We start from the raw sequence: 23,779 nt of genomic DNA, 5'->3' as shown, positions 1-23,779 counted from the left end.
TTTAGAACACCAACTAGATCAGAAGTTTCTTTTTCTTCTTTCTTTCTTTCTTCTTCTTCCCAACCTAGCCAGCCCATGCATCTCCCTTCCCCCTATGGTCAAGGCCAATCAGGGCCAGCCTGGCCTGACCTTGAGGGTAGGTTAGGGTTGGATTTCAGGGCCGGGCCTGGGCCTAGCTAAGGGGACTCAGGGTTCGACTGGGGTTTTAAAAGGCTCGACCTAACCCGACCTTGTTGCAGCCCTATTTGTCTTCTTTGATTTTATCAGGTGCCTTGATCAAATGTCAAGTTTTAGATTTATCAGAGCTTTATAGTGGTTAGAATACCTTAGGAATGCATGAATATTCATGGGGATCGATAGATGCCAATAGACACGAGGGTATTGATTGAATTAGGCTTTGAAATTCGACACATGACTAATTCAGGCCATGATCTTTATATCGAATGGTCAGAATAGCCACACCAGTTGTCTTTGGTTGGGCTTAGACTGGAGTAGTGCTGGCCTTGTCTGGGCCTGTTACGCATTCCATCTAAAAAGTTTAGTCCTATTTAGGCCCAACGAAGGCCCAAATGTGGCAAAGCTTCAGTTTGGAGCCTTGGGTTGGGCTCAAGTTTATCTCGCTAAAAACCACCACATTTATAATAAATTCTAATATGTAATTTTAGCTCAAATTCTCTGCCTCACGTCCTTCCTTGGTTTCATTTTTTTGATAAAGGCTGAATTTACTGAGGGTAAATATGTGTACAGCCAGAGGCTTCATTCACCTTGAGATCATGAAACCACAAAATGGAAATTGGCCAGACTGTCTTACACATAAGAGACAGGGCCTTCCTAGCCAGGGTATCTGCTACATAGTTCAGAACCCCTGGAATACAAGAGAAAGAAATCTCAGCAAAGGAAAAAGCTAGCATCTGAATATCAGCGACAATAGCTGCAACTTCAATTGGCGGAGTTCGGCGTGACTCCATTATGTAGCGGATCACCTCTTCATTGTCCGATTCGACCTGCAGGTGGTTGTAGCCCAGCTATTCAACTGTTGTTAAGGCATATCTGATAGCGACGGATCTGAGTCGTTGGGGGCACGAAGAGGCTTGTAATAGTGCACCTCGATGGTCTCTGAATTCACAGCCCAACCCACATTTTCCATCCACTTGGGACACGGCAGCATCACAATTCACCTTTTCCCCGGTTTCATTGATCCACACTTTCTAGTGATTATTTTTTTTTGTTGGATTAAGAGCTTGAATAATGGGAGGGGGAGGGGGAGGGGGAGGGGGAGGGGGGGAGGATTAGGGGATTGGGATAGGCCCCAAGGTGGTTTGAACTCATGACCTCTTATTTTGAGGAGTTGGTCTTTTGCCAACTGAGCTGGCCCCTTGGGGTCTTTCTAGTGATTCTTTTTTCTGTGGTATTAGACATAGTGCATCAGTTCTTAGCTTATTATGCCTTGGTTTTTTTAGCTTGTTATTCCTTGTTAACTGGAAGCCATCCATATAAATAGAAAGGCTTTTATCAAGTTCAGCCCATTTATACAATTACATTAAGAATGGGCTGAGCTCACGTATGGGCTTTAAACATGATGGGTTATTGTATCCCTTCAAACCCTTCTTGCAATTCCAAATTGCCTGCTTTATTAGCCAAATAAATAAAACATAACTTTGATCATTTTATTATTATATCATGGTGAAATATTATTCACAAAGGTTCTATTACTTCTCCAAACATTACAAAGACACCTATTCGGCCACGTGGACATATGATGTGTCAATTCCGACCTTAGACAGAGAGGATATTGTTTAGATTAACCATGTTTCAAATTTCAGAGTCTAATTGATCAATTCAAATTCCATCTAGTGTATTGACATGCATCCCATGAAACACTAGCGCATCATTGTACACTAGGGATTTATGATCTGATACCGATTACTAAAACCATGTTGTACACTCTCCTTATTATGAGTTGGATGATTTAGATTTGAAAAAGCATAAAAATGGATGGTGACTTGGATCTTTATCCCCTCCAGTTCCCTGTCGGGCCTAGTTCCCCAGTGCCCCTAACAAGGGGGGCACAACTACCCCTGCCCAGACACGCTGCCCAGGTAGGGTCTACCCCCTCCCTTTATTAGAGGCACCAGCGAATTGGACGGGACAAAGAACTAGAGATAATTTTCTCTTTTTTTTTTTTTGTGGGTAAAACTTAAGTTTATTGAAGGCAAGAAACACACAAGGCTCAGGAACAAACTTCCTGGAGCCAAGGACTGGAAATAGGCCACTTTGTCTTACTTGCTAAAGAGAGGGCCTTCCGGGCTAGGGTATGGGCAATGCCATTAAAGTCCCTAGAAAGAAAAGAAAATACACACGAGTCAAAGGTTGACATAAGGTGCCGTATATTTGCCACAAAACGAACGATCGACGACGGGGGATGCCTATGGTCTTCATCTTCCAGAAGTAACTTAATAAGATATTCATTATCAGAGTGGAGGTGTAAATTAGTGAAGCCCCTATCCTGAGCATGAAGCAGCCCAGATCTGATGGTGTAGGCTTCCCCTACTAGTACCTCCGAGAAGGGGACTGGATCCGAGATCGCTTCTAAGGCTGCTTCCTTGTGGTCCTTGAAAAATAGCCCAATACCACCCATTTCGCCATTTATCGAAAGAGCCACATCACAGAAAATGAGAGTGCGATAACTCCCGCCATCCTCCCCTTCTTGACCTCCCCTAGGAGGTAAGGGCTGGAACATCTCCGGCTGATTGGGATTAGGGTGTTGGGTTGTAGTCCAGAACTCCTCGAAGGCCACCTGGGCTTTAGAAAACACCTCTTGTGGAGACCACCTCGACTGCCCAAACACCAGGTCATTTCTGGCAGACCAGAGATGCCAGCAGATGAAAGAGCATAGAGAAAGAACCTCCCGTCTTTTAGCTTTGGTCGGAAATTGAAGCATGTCCCATTTTGAAAGCCATTCGACTATGGAAGGGTTGTCGTGATTAGGGACCACAAAAGACAGATTGCAACCAAACCATACTGCCCTAGCGAAAGGGCAGCTGAGAAGTATATGATCCGCAGATTCAACCAAACAGCCACACCCCCTGCAGGAAGGATCTGGAACACTGCGACGAGAGTGGTTGTTCTCCCCTAAAGCAATCCCGTTGGCGCATACCCTCCAAAGGAATGATTTAATCTTCGGGACGGATTTACAGTTCTAGATCAGCTTCCAAACTTTCGAAGGAACATTTTCCCAGCTGTGCACTCGAGAAGACGACCCGTGATTTGTGGCCAAATGGTCTCTTTGATTAGATAAGAAATGGTATGCAGCTTTTGTTGAGAAGAGGCCATTCCTGGAGGTGCCCCACATAAGCCTATCCGCTCTGGGGATGATGCTTAGCTTGATCTTCAGAATTTTCTTTTTATCGACAGAGTTGAAATAGCGGTCCAAGAGGTCTAGTCCCCAAGTCCTATTAGGCCCATCGATAAGATCAGATACCATAAGGACATCACAGCTGATAGGGCGATACGATGTGACCCTGAAATCCGGGTTGGATGGTATCCAATTGCTCTCCCAGATGTCTATACACTCCCCATCACCAACATCCCAACATAAACCATCGAGTAGCACCTTCTGGCCCACCAAAGCACTCCTCCAGGCCCAAGAGGGCTTATGGCCCGGCTTCGCATGGAGGAAGTCCGAGTTGGGAAAATACTCTGTCTTCATAAACTTGGCCCACAGCAAATCAGGTTCCTGAAACAATCTCCACGCCACTTTGGACAACAACGCCCGATTATGAAGTATAGGGTCATGGAATCCAAGCCCACCCCTTTCCTTAGACCTACAAAGCCAGTTCCGGGAGATCCAATGAACCTTCATTTCATCCTCCTTTTGTCCCCAATAGAAGTTACAAACTCCTTTCCTGATTGTGTCATGGACCGAGGCTGGAAGGGCAAAATGTGAAGCTGCATAGTTCGACATGGAGCAGGCAACTGACTTAATTAGAACTTCTCGGCCAGCTTGTGAAAGCAATTGATTTTTCCACCCCTGGATTTTCTTGCACGTCTTACTCGCAATCTCCTTAAAGACTTCTGATTTTGAGACCCCAATCTCGGAAGGTAAACCCAGATATTTCAAGGGACCATCCCCATAGGGTATTTTGAGAATCCTTGAGAACCAACGTTTAAACCGATGCGGGGTGTTGGGACTAAAAGTTAGACCCGACTTCCTCAAATTTATCTCCTGCCTACTCTCCTGGTAATATAAGTTCAGATAACCCTTCAAATGGACCACCTCATTAAGCTTCAGTTCTGAGAAGAGGAGAGCATTGTCGGCAAACAACAGATGGGATATCCTTGGGGCACGATTTCTGACTTTAATTCCTCTTGTTAGTTGAGTAGATTCAGCTGTCTCAATGATGGCACTAAGAACCTAAGAACAAAGAACAAAGATGAAGGGGGAAAGAGGATCCCCTTGTATTATACCCCTAGAGGGGGGGAAAGAACCTTTTATACAACCATTGACAAGAAGAGTGTAAGAGACCGAAGAGATGCAATCCATCACCATATTAACCCACTGACTACAAAAGCCCAGCCTACAAAGGGATTCCCTTATAAAAACCCATTCCATCCTATCATAAGCCTTTTTCATATCTAACTTAACAGCCAAGAAATTTCCCCCCCCCCTTTTTCTGATGTTTAATATGGTGGAACATTTCATGAGCAATGAAAACGTTATCAGAAATCAGTCTATCAGGAATAAAGGCTGATTGATTAGGAGAAATGATACCTTAAAGCATTACCTTGAGTCTCTCGGCCATAATTTTGGAAATTACCTTAGAAAGGACCCCACACAAGCTAATGGGGTGGAAGTGCTCTGCAGACTCAGGAGAGGGAACTTTAGGGACTAGGCATATAAATGTTTTGTTGAGCTCCTTCGGCATGTGCCTGGTCGAGAAGAAATCCACCACACACAGGTACAGGTCCTCCTTCGTAATCTGCCAATACTGTTGAAAGAAGAGAGGAGGGAAACCCTCTGGTCCTGGCGACTTTAACGGTCCCATATCCGCGAGAGCATGATGGACTTCCTCCAACGTAGGAACAACGCACAGAGCAATATTCAGCTCCTCAGAAACCATTGGATGAACATTATGCAGTGCTTAAGCCAGGGCATCAGAGTTAATTCCCTGAGAGTGGACCGCACCAATGAAGTAATTCAGAAGTTCATTACACACTTCAGTCTCGGATCTAGACCAATCCCTCGAGGCCAGCTTAAGTTTAAGGATTCTGTTACTCTGCCTTCGTTGCAATGTCGAGGCATGAAAAATGCAGAGTTCTTGTCTCCATGCTGGATCCAATCTATGCGGGATTTTTGATGCCACATTATCTCCTCCCATTCCAATTCTTCTTCCAATCTTTGTGTAAGCTCGGTTACCTGGTCCTGAGAGAAATTTGAGGTTGGCTGCCCCTGCACAATCGCTAGTTGAAGTTTAAGAGCTTTGATATTCTCATGAACTAAACCAAATTCCTCCCGGTTCCACTTTTTAAGGGCATCTCTGCATCTGCTCATCTACGTGTCTAGCACTGTGGAAGAGTCACCGTGGGCTGAGGTAGACCAAGCTTGAGAGACCAGTGCCTTACATTGCGGGTGTCACATCCACATTTTTTTGAATCTGAAGGGCCTGGTGCCCCTAGGCTTACTACCCTCAGTATCCACAAGTAGAGGATTGTGATCAAACCAGATTGTTGGGCGAACAAAGACAGCATAATCTTCATACTTCATCAGCCATGCAGAATTAGCAAGGGCCTGATCCAAACGGATTCATATGTTCTCTGTCCCCTTGCGTCTGTTATTCCACTTGAAAAGTGGCCCTTGGGAACCCAAATCTAAGAGATTTGCATGGTTCAACATGTCTTGAAACTGCACGGAGTCCCTAGAGCAGGATTTAGTTCCTCCCTCCTTCTCAAACCACGCAAGATGGGAATTGAAATCCCCCAGACAAAGCCATTGCTCAGTGCGATTTTGCCCAATGGTCTTCAAACGATCCCAAACAAGATGCCTTCTCTCCTTTACTTGATCACCGTAAACGCACGACAGCCAAAATCTGTGGTCATGGGTAACACATACCTCAACATCAACAATCCTGTTATCTACAATCCGAGGATCGATAGTTATATAATGATGCCACAGGAGAGCTAGGCCCCCCGGAGCCCCCACTGAATTGATCGCCATGCAATGCTGAAACTTCAACTTCTGCCTTATCTTCTCCATTTTCACTTTGTCACATTTCGTCTCTATCAAAAATAATATTTTAGGTTAATCCTCCTTGGAGAGATTTTGAAGAATCCAAACTGACCGGGGGCTCCCCAAACCCCCGCAATTCCAACTCATAATTCTCATTCTGACCCGTGGGACTGATAAACCCCAGTCTCCACGGGTCCAGCTGATAAAAAATGTCCCTCAAGATGATGGTGGTGGCTTCCATGGTCCTGCTCTGAGATCTGAAGCGTCATAGACGATGCCTCAGCACTGTCTTCTTCATGTCTAGCACGTTTAGGCTGGGATTGGTGGTTGTTGGGAATCTTGGATCTAGGCCTGAAAGGGGATAGGTTGTGGGTGCGCCTGATACACAGCGTGGGTCAGCATGCCACTGGAGTGAGGGATAGCAGCAGAGATGTACTGGTTATCAGTGGGAGATATTTGGTTCTGGGGTTGAATTGGTGGGAGAGGGTGGATGTTGCTAAGACCCAGCGGATTGGTAGGGAGAAGGTTGAGGGAGGTTCGATCAAATGGGGTCTCTGGGTAGGTGGGCCAGACTTTGGCTAATGGTAGTGCAAGAGTGATTGGGTTGGCTTGGGGAGTAGTGATGGAGTGGGCCCCGGATAAGGAGACCATTGACATGTGGTTCAGCAATGATAGTATTGCCTCCTGATGGTCAGGCCGTTGTTGGAGATATGCGTGGAGGGAGGGGGGTATGGGGATCTGGGTGACAGGTATCGGATCATGGGCCTGCTGATGATTAGAAGTGGGGCTGGATGAAGGGAGGAAAGGGGCTATGGCTGAGTTGTTGGGTAGTGAATTGGCTGGCGCCACAGGGACAAAATGAGTATTATGATGCTGAGGTTGGGCAGCTATTTGTGTGGTCCCTACCATAACGCCCACTTGGGGTGTCTCCTGGGTAGAATGACTTGTGGCAGGTGAATTGGCAGTCATACTGACACTGGCTAGCTTGGCTAAGGGATTAGGGTTTCGGTCATCTTCCATCACACCAGTAGTCGGATTACTCTGAGGAGAGTCACTGCTCTGGAATATTACGACAGCTTTCTAGATGAGCCTATCATCAGGTACCGTGCCTCTGATGTTAGTACCACACCTAGCCTTGGGAAGGGCATCACAATCTATTTCGGGCTTGCAGCCATGGATACTTCTATGTAACTCCAATTCCTCAAACATGGTAGTACACCTCATGTCATCGTGCCCCAGTAGACCACAGAAGTAACAGAAAAGAGGTAGTCTCTCGAACCTTACCTCAATACTCGATTTCCCACCGTGGTTACACTTGATTGAGATGGCGCTCCTTAAGGGTTTGTGAATATCCACTGAAATTCTTTCCTGCACGAAGTTCACTCGTTCCCCAAATCTTTGACCCTCTATCAGCATAATGGTGCAAGGAGTGCCAATCTTACTTGTAAGCTTTAGCATCACTTCAGCTTCACAGAGATCCAGCGGCACCGTGAAAAGTTGTACCCAGAAATCACATTGGTTGAAGGCCCTGTTGTGTCAAGAAATCATCGAGTGGTCCTGCGAGTGCTGTCACCTGCAAGTGGACCAAAGGGTCAACAGAGAGAATCAGTGTGGTCCCGGCCTAGGGCTCTCCGATGCCAAAGTTAGATCTCCTGAGCAAACAGATGAATAGTGATTATTCAATATGAGTTCAAATGTCCCCCAATGGGGTTGTGTACCTTGCCTTTTATAGTAGTGTATGGCGGTGTGGAGAGTCCCAGTTTGATGGCGATTGTGCCGTTGAGTGGATAGAGGCCCTGGGTAACGGGGCTCTATCCTGATTGGCCATCTCCCCGCAGGAGGGAGTATCCTGGTGGTATCAAGATCCTTGGTAGATAGATACCTGCGTGTGGTGATAACGTCATTGGTGCTTGAATCCGTCTGGGTGATGTGACTTCTAAGCGGTGGCCTAGAGTCCTGGTGGTGACATGAGTCTGTAGTGACACGATTGGGTCATAGACGAGTAGCCCCGATGTCCGTGTACATCACGTCTGGGTCCACGTTGCTGCGCCTGGGTGCAGGCCGCGCCTGGGTGAGAGACCGCGCCTGGGTGCAGGCCCGCCTGAGTGAGAGGCTGCGCCCTGGTGAGAGGCCGCGCCCTGGTGAGAGGCCGCGCCCGGGTGGGACCCTCGGTTGGTTCTCCTTGGTTCTGGAGCGGGTCGTTCGGTGACACGTGGCAGCCGCTGATTGGTCCGGTGAATCTTGGATGTATCAAGCCCATATCTGTTCTGGGTTCCATTCCTCCAGAACCAAGAGGTTCCCTGAGACCGACCAGGGGCTTTCCCGAAGAACATTCGCTTTAGCCATTGCGTGCTGGAACTGGAACAAGAAGAGCCTGTCTTGTATGGGGGAGACCTCCTCCCGATGTCTGGCATTCCAGGTAGTTAACAAGCCCTCATAAACGGCCTATTTCCGATATGGTTTCCCTGCAAGAACATAACCGACTAACGAGTTCTTCCATTGGTGGGAGGCTTTCGCTTCAGTCGCTGCGTCAATAAAAACCTCATCATTGGAATCTGAAGCAATGTCTTCATGTGTGGCTGGGCGAGAGTTCTGTTGGGCCGGAGAGACTGGTGGGGGTGGGGTGGGATGGTGGAGGGAGAGAGAGTGTGAGGTTTGTAGGAGGGGTTTCAGGGTTGGACTCCATTAGAGGGGGAGAGGACCCAGGAAAACGAAGGTCACAAACACCGGACAAAGCAGGTCAGGGAGTGAGAAAAAGTGAAGGACCCGAGCAGAGCACGCTCAGAGTGCTGCTACCAGCTCTGGGTATAGGGGAGAAGGAACGGGGGAGAAGAGCCAGGGACTAGCAGAATGAAAGGACCCAGCGCAGACTCAATCAAGGAAGGGATTATGAGTGGAGGGGGAGAAAGGGAAAGAACAGGGTAGCAGAGCGAGGTACAGACTCACAGAAGAAACTCGAGAAGGAAGATGAGTGCTCCAAACATCTCAAGGCAGAAGTAGGCAAATAGGAGGGCTACAATGAAGAGATGACATATCAAAGGGTCCACAAATGCTTCCAAAAACTCTTCATCAAACGGCGCCATGACTGTAAGGTCAGAGGTCTTTCGCTCTCAGTGGGGAGAAATGCTGCTTCAAACACGCACAAGGCGGACTGTAACACGCACAAGGCGGAAAATGGGGTGTAAGTAATGGCAATTTTCCTTGCGCGAAAAAATCCCCACTCGCAAGTCACAATGGCCAAAGATAATTTTCTCTTGTGACTTTAAAAATGTTACAAATTTTTTGACACCAATAACTACCCTTTTATTTTATTTCTTAAGAGATGTCATACTCCACATAATATAAATGTGCTTGAGCCTGTGAAAAATCAATTTATTCAGAATATCGTATCAAGATTATAAATTTTCATCACCGATTACACGGAAGTATAAATAGGTCAAACTGTTGTACATTACATAAATATAATGACTTTCTAATTAGAGAAAGAGAGATAGTTATTCGGTTAAACCGAGAGTAAAAGTAATACCAGTGGATGGCAACCATCGGAGCCCGTCGATGAAACGCTCAACTGTGAAGAAACTAGCAGTGGCAGCATCCTTAATGATGTGAAAACCTGGCCATCTCACTCGTCCACCCAACCCCGCACCGGGTCCATAGTTATTGTATTCCCCGTAATACAATGTATCCAATGCGAAATTCCCCAACCATTCCAGCCAACCTCGTGGCTGAACCTGATAACTCATGAACGTATTCATGTATACAGTTCTAGAGTACAATTTCCATGGCCTCCCTAAGTAAGTGGGATACGTAGCCAGAACCTCACTGTGTTGTATGGAGAATCCAGTGCTCTGGTGTGGGTCTTTCCTTCCTTGGGCAGTGATGGTCACCTTCTGTAGTGGTAAGGGTTTCCTGGTGAAGATCTTGCATTCCTGAAACACTGCTTGTCCGTTCCCGAATATGAAGTCGATGGTGCCGTAGATGTTGCATTCTCTGTAGAATTGACGGAGTGAGTGGGAGTAGAGTGTGTCTTGGTAACCTTCCATGCTGCACCGGTAGAAGGCTGAGAGGTCTGAGTCAACTCGGAGAGCCACCGCTTGATGGTTCTCTGGTCCTGCCGTGTTACGGAACGTCATGTCCTTTGCTATGAAACCCCGTCCAGAAACCGCTGCAAAACCCCACCAAAAATACAATGGGATCTTAAAGTCAGAAGTAACGATCAACTGATGATTTGTTGAATTTTTTTCCCCCATATATTTATCTGACCCCCTTTTTTTTGAGAGAATCTCTTAACCAGAGTGCTATGTGAGCGGGGAATCATTTTCACGTATGTGAGCATATGTGAACGACTCATAGTCATTCAGATGGAATCTAATCTGTGAGAATATTCCATTTGAACGGTTGTGAGTCGTTCAAGTACGTGAAGATTCACCGGACTCGAAAATTATCGTCTCCATAGGATATTTTGGACTTTGCAGAGTAGAGTGTGAGGGAACCTGATCCTCTACTACCGAGCTGCCTGACAGGACCCTACTGCCAAGACACATCAAGGTAGGGAATGACCGCCTTACCCTTGCCCCCTTGCTCCCTTGCCCGAACGCCTTGCCCGAGTGGGGGTAAGGCAGTCATTCCCCGTCTTGCTGTGTCTTGGCAGTAGGGTCCTGCCTGGCAGCTCGACAGTAGAGGATCCAAATTGGATTAACACTCCCATGAGTCTATGTCTCTCTTCTCCATATGAAAAGACACCTTTGCCTTGATGTTTTGAGGAGGAGAGAGATAGACACATGAGAGTGCTGGTGCAAGCCACATTCCCGAACAGAAAATTGCTTCCTGTGAAATTACTACATACCCACCTCCCATGAAATAAAAAAACCCCATTCATGTTGATATATGCTCTCACATTGACCACCATGCTCGTGTAGAGGCCATGCAACTTGACAGCAATCTCTTGCCCAATAAAAAAATAAATTTTGTAAATATCTAAGTTGAAGGACTTACCAATGGTAGGTGTTCGAAAAGTTGTATAACCTTGCATGAAATTACGAGCGCCAGTGATAACAGTGGCTCCAATCCCATCTCCCAAAAGCGAAATATTGGTCTTCTTCTTCTTCAAATCCAAGTTCTCTCTGTAAACTCCCTTCCTCACATGGATAACATACCTCCTTCCACTGTAATTAGGAGCTTCCATCACTGCCTCTGTGATCGATCTATAGTGCCCACTCCCATCCAAGGCTACTACCACATCTATTCTCCTACTATGTGGCCTTGCTGCCAATAGAAGCTCTCGATCTTCCTCCGTGACCCATTTCGGGAAACCAGACACCAATTCTTCCCCATTCTCCTGTGTTTCATCTCTTGGTGGTGTAAGAGGTATACTATGCATCTTATGATACATAACCAAAAGATTAGAGATGAGTTGTGAGACTTGTTGTAAGCTCCCCTCCATGTAATCTCTAATGTGACCATTAGTACCCTCGAAGCCTTCAAGGCATGTGTCTTGGTTAGTGAGAGCAGCACTAAGCCATGCTTTGAAGTTACCTTGAGGGTTGTGACTGCTCGGGTTGGTTGATCGGATGTTTCGCATATCCGATAACGACCACGATAGCTCTGATACGGAGAAATCGAGCAGCTCTTTGCAGTCCTCCACGGCCATTTGTTCACGGGGATCCACTGATAAGGTACTAACTTTAGTGATCATTGATATGGCACGATTTACTTGGGTCAAGGTAGCACTGATCCCTGCACGAAGGACAGAATTTGGGCTACCCTTACCCGTGTGGACAAGTTCAGCTTGAAGGTTGGAAAGGCAAGATTGATGGTTAGTGGTGTTGGCACAAGCTTGAATGATCAAATCTTGGATAAACCCATTTCCTAAATTTCCTTCTTGTGGGTTAGCATGGAAGGAAGGAAGCATTAGAAGGAGATTGAGTAGGAGAAGAAGAAGAGGAAGATTGATTGAAGCCATGATTATAATGAGGAGTATGGATTAGAAGAAGTTGGTTCTCTTATAAATGGGGAATGTGAGATCGATCTTTCTTTGGGTTTCTACTTTCTTTGGCGCTGATAGCAAGCAAGGGGTCGAAAACTTTATGCCTTCCTGAAGCCATAGATGAAGTTATGCTTTTTTTGTGTAGGTAGGGTGAATGCTAAATGGGCAAGGTTTATTCTTCCATGCTTTGGGTATTTGTCTTGACTCTTTCGGTTGAGTGGCCCACCAAAAAGCCCAAAAGTTCTTAGAATAAGAAATGAGAAGTGAAGAGGTATCCTATAACACACACACACGCACACAAAAAAGAAGAAGAAGAAAGAAGAAAGAGAAGTGAAGAGGTATCCCACACATTTTCCAGCTGGGCTCACATTTTTCCCTAAGGAGAGAGAGAGAGAGAGAGAGTGTCAAGCGTAGAATACAAACTCATGGCTTATTTGTGAGTGAGAAGGAATTAATCCCACTCAAGCTTTGTGGAATTATTGTTTTTCATATCAAAATGTCAATCTTAGGTATTTAAAAAAACGTGTCTTAATGACATCTCTATAGGTGTATTTAGAACTTGACACGTTCTTTTGATTCTCTTGTCTTCTTTTTGAAAGTTCTTTAAGTCAAGGAGAGAGAGTGTCAGTGTAGAATGCATAACTCATGGCTTATTATGTGAGATGGCGTGAGAAGGAATCCCACTCCAGCTTTGTGGAAATCTTTTTCTCATATCAAAATTCCAATCTTAGGTATTTAAAAAGGAGTGTCTTAATGACACCTCTATAGGTGTAATTAGAACTTGACACTTCTTTTGATTCTCTCATCTTCTTTTCGAAAGTTCTTTAAATCAAGGAGAGAGAGTGTCAGTGTAGAATGCAGACTCATGGCTTATTATGTGAGATGGTGTGAGAAGGAATCCCACTCCAAGTTTGTGGAAATCTTTTTTCTCGTATCAAAATGCCAATCTTAGGTATTTAAAAAAGAGAGTGTCTTAATGACACCTCTATATGTATATTTAGAACTTTACACATTCCCTTGATTCTCTTGTCTTATTTTCGAAAGTTCCTTTAAGTTAAGGGTGTAAAAGTGTTTTCAAAAATAATTTGAAAGTGACATTATTATGTCATTAACGTAACAGAAAGGTGTCAATGTCAGAATATTTCTAGAGGGTGTTTGGTAACGTTCAGAACGCCGTTCAGAACAGTTTTTTTGTTCTTTTAGAACAAAATAACATGAAAATGCGTTTGGTAATTCAGTTTGTTTTTTTGTTCTTTTAGAACGAACCGGAGGTTATTATCACCAAAAGAACGTTCTTTATAGACCGTCTCTGAGACGGTCTGCAAAGAACGAGAACAAAACGAAGGGGACAAATGACTTTCAACCCGTGATTTTTCGAGAGAAAACCCGTGACGAGTCTGAAGTGTGGAAGAGCTCTCTTGCCCTCGGAACTTTGGAGACGAAAGCAGATCTCGCTCTGCAACCCTAAGAAGGTGAGATCTCTCTCTCTCTCTCTCTCTCTCTCTCTCTCTCTCTCTCTCTCTCTCTCTCTCTCTCGCAGTCTCTGCATCTCTCTCTCGCTCTTTCCCTCTCTCTGTCTCTCTCTCTCCCTCTCTATCTCTCGCAGTCTCTGCATCTCTCTCTCGCTTTTTCCCTCTCTATCTCTCTCTCTCTTTCACTGTCTCTGTGTTGCTCTCTGACGATTTATGCAGTTTTTTTCCCATTGTGTCTCAGGAATTGGATCAACCCCCCTTTAATACCGCAAGCGTACGGGTCAATCGTAGCTACGGGTCGAACACGAGGAGATATATGCCACTCTATTTAACTAACTTAAAAGTAATGCAAAGTGAACCAAATTAAAGTGTTAAATTAAACTAATTAAATTAATGAAAATTAATACATCCTAACTCATAAGCATCTAACAAAATTAAGGGATTAAATTGGCGTCCTAACACATGAGCATCTAACCTATCAGACTAACGCAAATTGAAAGGAATAAAAATGCAGCCACATATAATAACCACATAAAAAGGAATAAGGGAATAAAAGTGCATCCACAAACCACAACCATATAAAAAAAAAATAAAAGAAATAGAGGGAGAAGAAGAAGAAGATAGAGAGAGATAGAGGAGAGGGAGAATGAGATTAAGGGTTTAGAGAATGAGATACCTTGATGTGCTTGAATACTTAAATAAACTCACCATGGCTTCCTCTTCTAAATCTCCATGTCTTGTCATCAACATAGGAACTTAGACTAGGAAGCTTTAAACTAAAACTATTACAACCATTAAACTAGACTTATGAAATCAAAACTAAGAACTTGAAATCAAAACTAAGAACTTAAGCCAAAAATAGGAAAAGAAGAGAAAATTTCATTAAGTGAATGAAGTAAAAATTACACTAAAAAACTGAATTAAAATTGAACTAGAAACTAACTAAAAACTGAACTAAAAAACTCACTTGTTACAAGCCAAAGGGCAAGGGGTATTTATAGGGGGAAGAGAGGAGAAGAGAGAAGAGGGAAGTGTAGGAGAAATATTCCCTAAGAAAAGAGAATATTCTCTTCTCCTTCCTCTTTTACAATGCCTTGAATCCTAAGAAAAAAGAAAAAAATAGAAAGAAGAAGAAGAGAAGATTGTTTACATAGACCTTCTATTTCTAGAAAAGTAAACTTCCAATTCTAACAAGTGCTTTCTTTTCTTTGTAGATATCTTCTCCAAGCAATAAAATCAAAGCATCTTTGACTTTTCAACTTCCATAGGTGAGAGAATATCTTTCAAAATAAATCTATCCCAAGTAGAATTTCAGAAGTGCCCTTGAGAAGTTGGAGGAGAGAGAGAGTAAGGGTGATGACTAGGATTCCTTTAAGAATAAATAAAATACCCATTCTGTCTTTCAGAAAACGTGGAGCATGGGGTGCTTATATAGGCCTCACCATTGTGTTCCTTGTGAAAAATCACCCAAAATAGATCCAAATTTCGTCCAATTTGGAGTTCGGGAGCCCAAGATATCTCAAGTTGAAGTTGGACTGTCCAGAGCCCTCCAAATGGAAATATTTCGGGTACAGGAAATATAACTTTTGGTTATTATGTTAAAGCCCCTAGAATTCAAACTTTCGCTTCACTTTGTCCCCGGCCGACTGTCAATAATTATAAATAAACCCCTATAGACCATTTTCGCGCTTCGCTATGGAAACTGCCGTAACTTCTTCGTTTCAACTCAGAATCAAGTGTCATTTGAACCGTTGCGAAGCTAACTCGATGGGCTACGCATCCAAGTCATTAACACCTCTAAACAGCTTAAAAACATTTCCTTAACATCATCTCCTCCATTTTTCACAAGAATTCACCTAAAACCTGAAAAGCACAAGAAAGCACCGAGTAACTCTGTCCAATGTGGTAAAATGTATGCTTTATGCCCTAAGATTTCACACATAAATGTGCTCATCAGTTCCCTAAGCCAGATCATCAATTCTGCCAACTTTTATTCACTGGGCGATGGCTCTGGGCGTTGGGTGCATCGCCTAGAGTCTTCAAATCGACATCTGGCTGAGTTTCCTAGGTTGCAGACCATGGGCAGTGACCAAATCATCACCCCATGCATGTTAGGGTGTTAGGTAGCCCCAGGGGTGATCTACCTTTTGGTCTAAGTGGATTCTCTACTGGGCCCACCACTTGGCTGCCAGAGGCTGACTAGGCAGCTTAGTGAATAGTATCACAGGGTTTTCTCCAGGTATGAAACTCAGTTTCAGCTATATGTTAAGCTGGTAACAGATGTAAAATGGTGATTCAAGGCCGCTACCACCTAGGGCTTGGTCCCATGCAGCCAACCTTACATCCAGGGTTCCAAATAGCCAAGCAACTAAGCATTTGGCAGTGCAGCCGTGCACATCCAGATTTTGGCTCTAAGAATAGCATATCAGGCTTATGAAATCTACTAAAAATCTCAGATCTCCCATGCTCTATGCTTGCATGGCAGATCTAGAGCCATCCCTAGCATTTCCCAGCTATTCTGGGCTGCCAGATGGCAAGAACACATCAACTATATGAGTTTAATAGTAGCAGCAAGTAGGAACAGTGTTGTTTATACCTGCCCAGGTTTGAGAAGCTCGATCCCAAGCTTGGATGCAAGGCTGCCACCCAATCCTTCCTTCTTCCCTTCCTTCTCCCTCTCTTTTCGTCTCTTTTCTCTCTTCTTTCTCTCCTTTTCTCTCCCACGAAATGAGCAGTAGTAAGAGCTCTAAATGAGCCCAAGGCTCATCTATTTATAGGCCCAGTCCCTACTAGGGTCTGTTTGGCTGCTAAGGCCCCTTTTGAAAATGAGTTTTTAAACTGTTTCTCAGTGATTCTGGGCACACTGGTGGGGTCCACAGTGATCCAAGGGTATGAGGTGGTCCCTCAGACTCCCCTCTATCTATGGAGGGTGCCCATGTCCATTATGGGTGGTCCCCATAATTTAAAATTAATTAAATCAGCTGTCTATCTCACTGGGCGATGTCTCTAGGCCTTATCTGCATCGCCCAGTGCCATCGCCCAGAGATTTCAGCAAAGCTGAATCTCAGTGGGGCTTGCACAGGGGTTTGATCCTTGGTCAGAGCATTGTCCCCATGGTGTTTTTACATACTTTTCCAGAGGTGGGTCCCATAGTTATGGAGAGGAGAAAGATTACCTGGAGTCCAGGCCATACATCATGCTATGAGCTGTGTAGCTGCAGGGGTCTACTATCCACCTTCTGACAGGTATACAGGAAGACATGCATAGGGTTTCCTCATTAATCCAAGTCACTGGAGTGATACTCCACAGTGTTCCTGGTTGCCTGGTCAGGGGTTCCTATCCTTAAATCAAAATTCCAGCCAGACAGGAGCAGGGTTTGACACCATGGAATGTAAGGAGTGGAGAGACGCCATGCAGGCCAAAATCCATGCTCTCTCTGAAAATCAGACTTGGTCCCTTGTTCCTCTACCTCCTGGAAAGAAGCCCATTGGTTCTAAATGGGTGTACAAGATCAAGCGTCGTTCTGATGGCACCATTGACAGGTACAAGGAGTGCCTTGTTGCTAAAGGGTATTTCCAAATTGAGGGCATTGATTACCATGACACCTTCGCCCCGGTCACGAAGCTTGTCACTGTACGCGTTCTTCTTGCTTTGGCAAGTGTTTGTGATTGGCCCCTTTTACAAATGGATGTTAACAATGCTTTCTTGCATGGTGATCTTGACAAAGAAGTTTACATGACTCCTCCCCTTGGTTATCGTTGTAAGGGGGAGTCACTTGTTTGCCGCCTACACAAATCCATATATGGCCTTAAGCAGGCCTCTCAGCAATGGTACTCCAAGTTCTCTGCAGCCCTCTGTGCCTATGGTTTTCATCATTCTGATGTAGATCATTCGCTCTTTATTCTTCACCGGGAATCTGCTACTATGTTCATCTTATTATCTATTGACGATTTGCTAATCACTAGAACCGATCTCACACTCATTCAAGAGGTTCTGACCATGCTACATAATCAGTTTCATATCAAAGATCTGGGTCCTCTCAAGTATTTTTTGAGCATCGAGATTGCCCGTTCAACCAAAGGCTTATATCTCTCTTAGCAGAATTATGTGCTTGATTTATTGGCTGACTCTGGATACACTAGGGCTCGACCTGCAGACACACCAATGGAACTTCACTTGAAGTTAACTGATGCTTTGGGCAACATCATTCCTAATCCTACTCCTTATCGGCGCCTCATTGGCCGCTTGATTTACCTTATAGTAACCAGGCCCGACATAGCTCATGTTGTTAGCATCTTAAGCCAATTTATGCATCAGCCTAGGCAACCTCACATAGAAGTTGCTCATAACTTATTGCATTATCTTAAGTGCTCTCTGGCTCGGAGACTTTTTTATCTGGTTGCTTCATCTTTGGCCTTACGCGCTTATTGTGACTCCGATTGGGCTAGTTGCCCTATGACTCGTTGCTCCACCACCGGTTACTGTATTCTGTTAGGTGACAGTTTGGTCTCTTGGAAAACAAAGAAGCAGTCTACTACCTCCCATTCTTTGGCTGAGGCCGAGTACCATGCCATGGCAGTTACCACATGCGAATTAGTATGGTTGAAATCCTTACTTCTTAAAATTGGCTTGTCTTCTACATCCTCCATTCCCCTACACTATGACAACCAGGCCGCTTTACACATTGCCGCCAATCCTATCTTTCACAAATGCATGAAGCATATTGAGATTGATTGCCATCTTATTTGTGAAAAACTCCAACAAGGACTCATCCTACCATGCAAGATTGCCTCCTCGCTTCAGCTGGCCGATGTGTTCTCCAAGGCCCTTGGTCTCGAGCAATTTGAGTTTCTAACGTCCAAGTTGGGCGTTCGGGATTTGCACGCTCCAACTTGAGGGGGAGTACTACGGGATATCTCCTCCACCTAAGCACGTTTATTCTTTCCATGTATTTAGATTGCATTAGGCGTCCTTTCCTTCTACATAAACTCCATGGTAGGAAACTTTCTTGTGTTTATATCATTCCTTTTCATATGCAATAACAAGATATAAGATTATTCTCTTGATTTTCTTTATATCATTCCTTTTCATATGCAATAACAAGATCTAAGATTATTCTCTTGATTTTCCTATTAACAGAATCTTAATTGTCAAGAACATCATTGACATCTAATTTTTGTACTCTCTCTCTCTCTCAGTTTTGCACATACCATATTGATTGCTTTGAAGTTGTTTTCTACTTTTCTAAAGTTGAGCACAACCTACGGGCTTTCTGATAGGGCTTAATCAGCGAGTGCATATGCACTAGAGGGCCAACATGGATTGTTTTATCTCGGGAGACTAGTTCGCATCAACCCGATTGTAACAATAAGGGGGAACTAAAGTCTTAAAGAGAGTGACCGGTGGCATGACTCAAACCCACTTATATCTCCTAACCTTGTTTTGATTATTATTATTTTTTTTTTATTGAACCTTGTTTCGATTATGTGATTATAGACGACATGATACATGCATCAATGAAAGATGTGGCAAACACATTAGTGCTTCATAAACATTAAATTTTGATGGCAGTGTCAATATTAGATAAATCAAAATTACACTCCTTTGAATATATTACAAATTTTGAACCTTAAGAAAAAGGACTTCCTAAAATCCAAAATCCTGCTAGCTCTTTGTTGAGTCTCCTATAGCCCCCCAAGTTACAGAAAGGAAGCATTGGCCGGGAGCCTCGGACCGGCTCAAGCATCTTCATCAACACCAAGACCGCTCTCTCTCTCTCTCTCTCTCTCTCTCTCTTATTTCTTATACAACATACACTCACAAGACACCTTGGTTCAGAGTGAGCAAATCTTTTTATCCTTGGTGCTTAACCATGGTTATTTTGTTTTACTCCATTCCCTCTTTCAGTCTTCCTAGTTGTTACCCAGTATTGTAGCAGCTCCTTGTCACATTGTTTTTCGCCATATGAATTGAATTGGTTTTTTTAACCAAAAAAAAGAAAAAGAATTGAGTTGTTTGGAAAAATTATTAAAAAAGATAGGGGGAATTCTCTCCATCACCCACATGTCAAAATAGATTATCTATTATGGTTCAAAATGTTTGAGGTTCTTCCCTTTGGGTTTTTTTTTTTTTTTTCGAACAAATAAAGAAATAGATTACTCTCAATAAGGAATTGATCAAAATTATAGATGAAAATGACTTTTAGAGAGAAAAGAAATTAATGAGTATCCCCGAACGGGCCTTGGTGCAACGTTCAAGGTTCCTTCATTATGACCAAGTGATCACGTGTTCGAGTTTGGAAACAATCTCTCTATGAAAAAAACTCCCTTTTTAAACCACAAGGGGGTTGTTCAGTTGGCAAGGACCAACATCTTACAAAGAAAAGGTCACGAGTTCAATTCTCTTTGGGGCCCAACTATCAAAAAATAAATAAATAAATAATGAGTATCCCCAATGGAGGTGATGATAAATTAATTTGGACACACTATAGGGGAGCTCATAAATTTGTAGAAGATATACCATTAATCATTGTATGCTTGCTCCCTTTAAGCTGACTCATCTGTCGGACTAGTCAATATCCATAGCACTTTGTTGATTCAAGCTTCATATTAGAAAGCATGAAGAGAGATATTTTGCTCAAGGACAGATTAGGAAGTGAAAGTTCACTATACGTGTACCTGGCCATTAGAAGAAAATATTTCTTTATTGAAGAAAATAAACTCAACTCAACTCAACTCAGTCTCAAATATCTTGTCAGGTTTTTCCACAGAGAAGTACACACCACAAATCCCTGGGAAGAGATGGGATCCCAAAGAGAACACAAATACTTGGAGAGCAAAGAGAAATTGGAAATTTGGTTTTCAGTGTGTCTCGCCTTAGGGTTAGAGGCTATCTATATAAAGCCAAAAACCCTAAGGCCTACCCCCCTTTTAGATTCACTCTAGGACTCTACAAGAGAGGGGGGGGGAGAGAGTCAGCCACTTAAGTGGCCGGCTCTCTCCATGCTTGTGGGTTGGGTTGGCCTGCCCCTTGTGGGTGGTTTGAACTGGGCCCGAGGCCCATATCGATTTGTGTAATTAAAGGTACTAAAAGAGTTAGAGATAGAACTAGGCATGCCTAAATCTTGTTGATAGACAGGCAATTCCTAAGATCCACTCATTAGGGGGTAATTCCTTATGATTAATTACTAGACGTGTTGTGTTGGGTTCAAACACTGACCCATTAATAATCGGACGCTCTTGATGCAAGGTAGTGACAAAAGGATCACCCTATCATGACCAATCAAATGTTGTGACTGACCATTTATAGCCCAATTAGCCTTAATTATATCCTTTTAGGTAGATTATAACTGTTTATGGCATGTTAAGTTGAAGAACTGTTTATGGGTTTATAATTTGTTAAAAGACTGTTTGTAGCCCAATTAGTCAATTATGTCATTTAAAACCCAATTATGGATCGATAATCAATTTACTAAATAGAAATACATTCATGACTTGGTCCACGAGGCCTGATTATCTAAACAGGAGAAAACAACGCCAAGCACTCTTTTCAATAAAGTTTTTGTTACAAAAAAAAAAAGAATAATTGCTATGAACTCCTCTTACCAAAGAAAACTAATACTTTGCTTAATTGGCTAGGTAACCTAATCTTGGTTGAAGGCTTGCCCTGTATATGAATCTGTTAAAAAAATAATAATAAATGCAATATTTGTATTAATACATGTGGGATGTGGGATAAAGAATGGTCTGGATTCTATGTTGAGATGTTGGGAGTTAGAGAGGTATAGTTCTTCATCGGTTGGTTATCTGAGACATTGAATGTTACACTCGTGCCCAAAATCTGGACTAATTTGAACTTTGGTTGTAAGTCCCTAACCCGAATCCGATTATAGGTCCGGAACCTGAAGTTGTAGCCTTGTATACATTATGGAGTGTTGATTTGGTGTTCGAACGGGTAGACGATGAAGATGGAACCCTTGTGTCAATGCATCACCTGCTGATAAAACAACGCATAGGAATGGCACGAGTGAAGCAGTTCGAGGAGTTGGTACTTATCATCTTACCTTGCGCACTTGGCGCATCTTGCTACTTCTTGATGTGCTATACACACCGAAAATCCAACATAATCTACTTTCCATTACTGCACTTTTGACTTTAGGTTATTCCTTTGTTTTTTATAGTGACTCGTTTGAGATACGTTTGGATGGTAGTATTTTTGGATATTGCAAACTTGAGAATGGTTTTGTTAAATTAGATTTGATAATTCCTACTGTTTACTCTTCATCTTTTGTGGTTAATTCTGATATTAGTTCGGATTCACTTGCATGGCATGCTAGACTGGGACATATAGGTCGAGATAGAATGGGATGGCTAGCTAGAGAAGGCCTTCTTGGCTCACTCGCTAAAGTCAACCTACCGACATGTGAGGCATGTTTAATGGGTAAGGCCCATCGGAAGCCTTTTGGAATGGCTAAACGGTTAACCCAGACCCTAGAGCTTGTCCATTCGGACATTTGCAGACCAATGAATGTGAAGGCATGTCATAAAGCTTCCTATTTTCTCACATTTATCGATGATTACTCATGATTTGGTTATGTCTATTTGATCGCTCATCGCTACAAAGCACTAGATTGCTTCAAACGCTTTATTGCAGAGGTTGAAAATCAACAGAGCAAGAGTTTAAAAACTCTGCACACTGACCGAGGACACGAATATTTGTCAGATCAATTTAAATAGATGTGTGAGGAGAAAGGAATCACCAGACAGCTAACCATTCTCCACACCCCGCAACAAAATGGTGTAGCGGAGCAGAGGAATAGGACGCTTTTAGATCTTGTTAGATCAATGATGGCGTAGGCCAACCTCCCAATATATTTTTGGGGGGATGCTATGTTGACCACTGCCTACATCCTTAACCACATGCAATCATAGGGAGTGGAACAAATAAAACTGGGCGAGACACATTATAATGTAAACCAGAGTGTAGTAGTTGTTAAGTGATTTAAGTACCTTGAAGTTATCAAATGACCGTTGAGGAATTTTATTAACTACTCTTTGCATAGCATCCCATGGGCCATCGCCCATCGCCCACACCAACCAAAATAATTGAGAGAGGATATTGGCTAAATATCAAGAAACTCCATCAGTCAGTAGAAGTATCAAGCAGAACATATTTTTAAATTGATAGGGGTCCACATTCTCAATATTTTTACCTAGCTTCAACTATACAATCTATAGTTTCTTGTTACTGTGGACTAAGCATTTCATCTTGTAAATTATTCTCCCTTGCAATCTATAAATGGAATGGGAAAGCAAAATAAATGCATGGCTAAGAGTGGAAAGAAAAAACAAGAAATCCTTGCCACAAAAGAAAGATTACAAACCTGCCCATCAGAAAAGATGACTAGAATGTGATATTTCCTATTGCTTCTCTCCACTATATCAAGTGATGCCTTAATAATAATTGGTGCAAAAGAGGTTGGATCTATATGAACCAATGTACAAGAGGATATAATTAATTCTTCAAATTATGTGAAAAGGATTTTTAAATTTATAGTTCACTGATAGGTTTCAAAAGAGGAGGAAAATAGAAAAAGGAGAGGGGCAGTATGGGGAAGAATCTACACATCACACCAACGGGTGTTCTGAATAAGTTGTAGCAGATCAGAACACTAAAATACCATAACCGAGAGTGAGGAAAGAAGAGGAAAGAGGACTGTTGGTTGCAATAACCGAGCATAACAGTCCCCCACTCTCCCTTTATTGTCTTATTCATACTCAGGTTACAAAAGAGGATTCCTAATCATATTAGGATCCATAGATATAAAATAAAAAATAAACTAAACTTGGAAGTAAATCATAATAGAAAAAATAGGAGTTAATTAGAGAGGAATCTCGACTAGGATATCCTAGTCAAGATTATCTCCAGCCCTAATTACTCAATACACTTTAACAAAAGGTATCATCCATATGAAACCCACATTTTTAGAGCAGAAGAGAGAAAATAATAAAGGATTACAAACTTGACAATTCTAAACAAGCAATAGTCTCTTTGTATCTTGCAAGAGTATCATTAATACCATGACAAGGTCATCCA

At 43.1% G+C, this 23,779-nt stretch overlaps 1 protein-coding gene and 2 long non-coding RNA genes across 3 annotated transcripts; 1 reads left to right on the top strand and 2 right to left on the bottom strand.

Annotated features, from left to right (window-relative positions):
* The first annotated feature begins 6,313 nt into the window (after positions 1–6,313).
* LOC122666871 lies at positions 6,314–21,949 on the top strand. Its single transcript, XR_006333722.1, has 3 exons — positions 6,314–6,437; positions 18,651–18,652; positions 21,938–21,949. It is a non-coding gene; the product is annotated as an uncharacterized LOC122666871 (long non-coding RNA).
* Positions 9,713–12,150, bottom strand: LOC122666870 (putative pectinesterase/pectinesterase inhibitor 22). The gene is made up of 2 exons (XM_043862966.1): positions 11,222–12,150; positions 9,713–10,391 (listed from the first exon to the last, which is right to left on the bottom strand). The coding sequence occupies exons 1-2, from the start codon at positions 12,135–12,137 to the stop codon at positions 9,721–9,723; spliced, it is 1,587 nt and encodes a 528-aa protein (XP_043718901.1). The 5' UTR covers positions 12,138–12,150; the 3' UTR covers positions 9,713–9,720.
* A 774-nt stretch (positions 21,950–22,723) lies between the features above and the next one.
* LOC122667079 lies at positions 22,724–23,105 on the bottom strand. The gene is made up of 3 exons (XR_006333755.1): positions 23,067–23,105; positions 22,896–22,975; positions 22,724–22,805 (listed from the first exon to the last, which is right to left on the bottom strand). It is a non-coding gene; the product is annotated as an uncharacterized LOC122667079 (long non-coding RNA).
* Positions 23,106–23,779: the final 674 nt, after the last annotated feature.

This window comes from Telopea speciosissima, chromosome 7, assembly GCF_018873765.1.
Source record: "Telopea speciosissima isolate NSW1024214 ecotype Mountain lineage chromosome 7, Tspe_v1, whole genome shotgun sequence".
In the NCBI taxonomy this organism is placed as follows: Eukaryota; Viridiplantae; Streptophyta; class Magnoliopsida; order Proteales; family Proteaceae; genus Telopea; species Telopea speciosissima.
The sequence above is the reverse complement of the archived record's forward strand: the minus strand, read 5'-3'. Positions and strand labels throughout refer to the sequence as shown.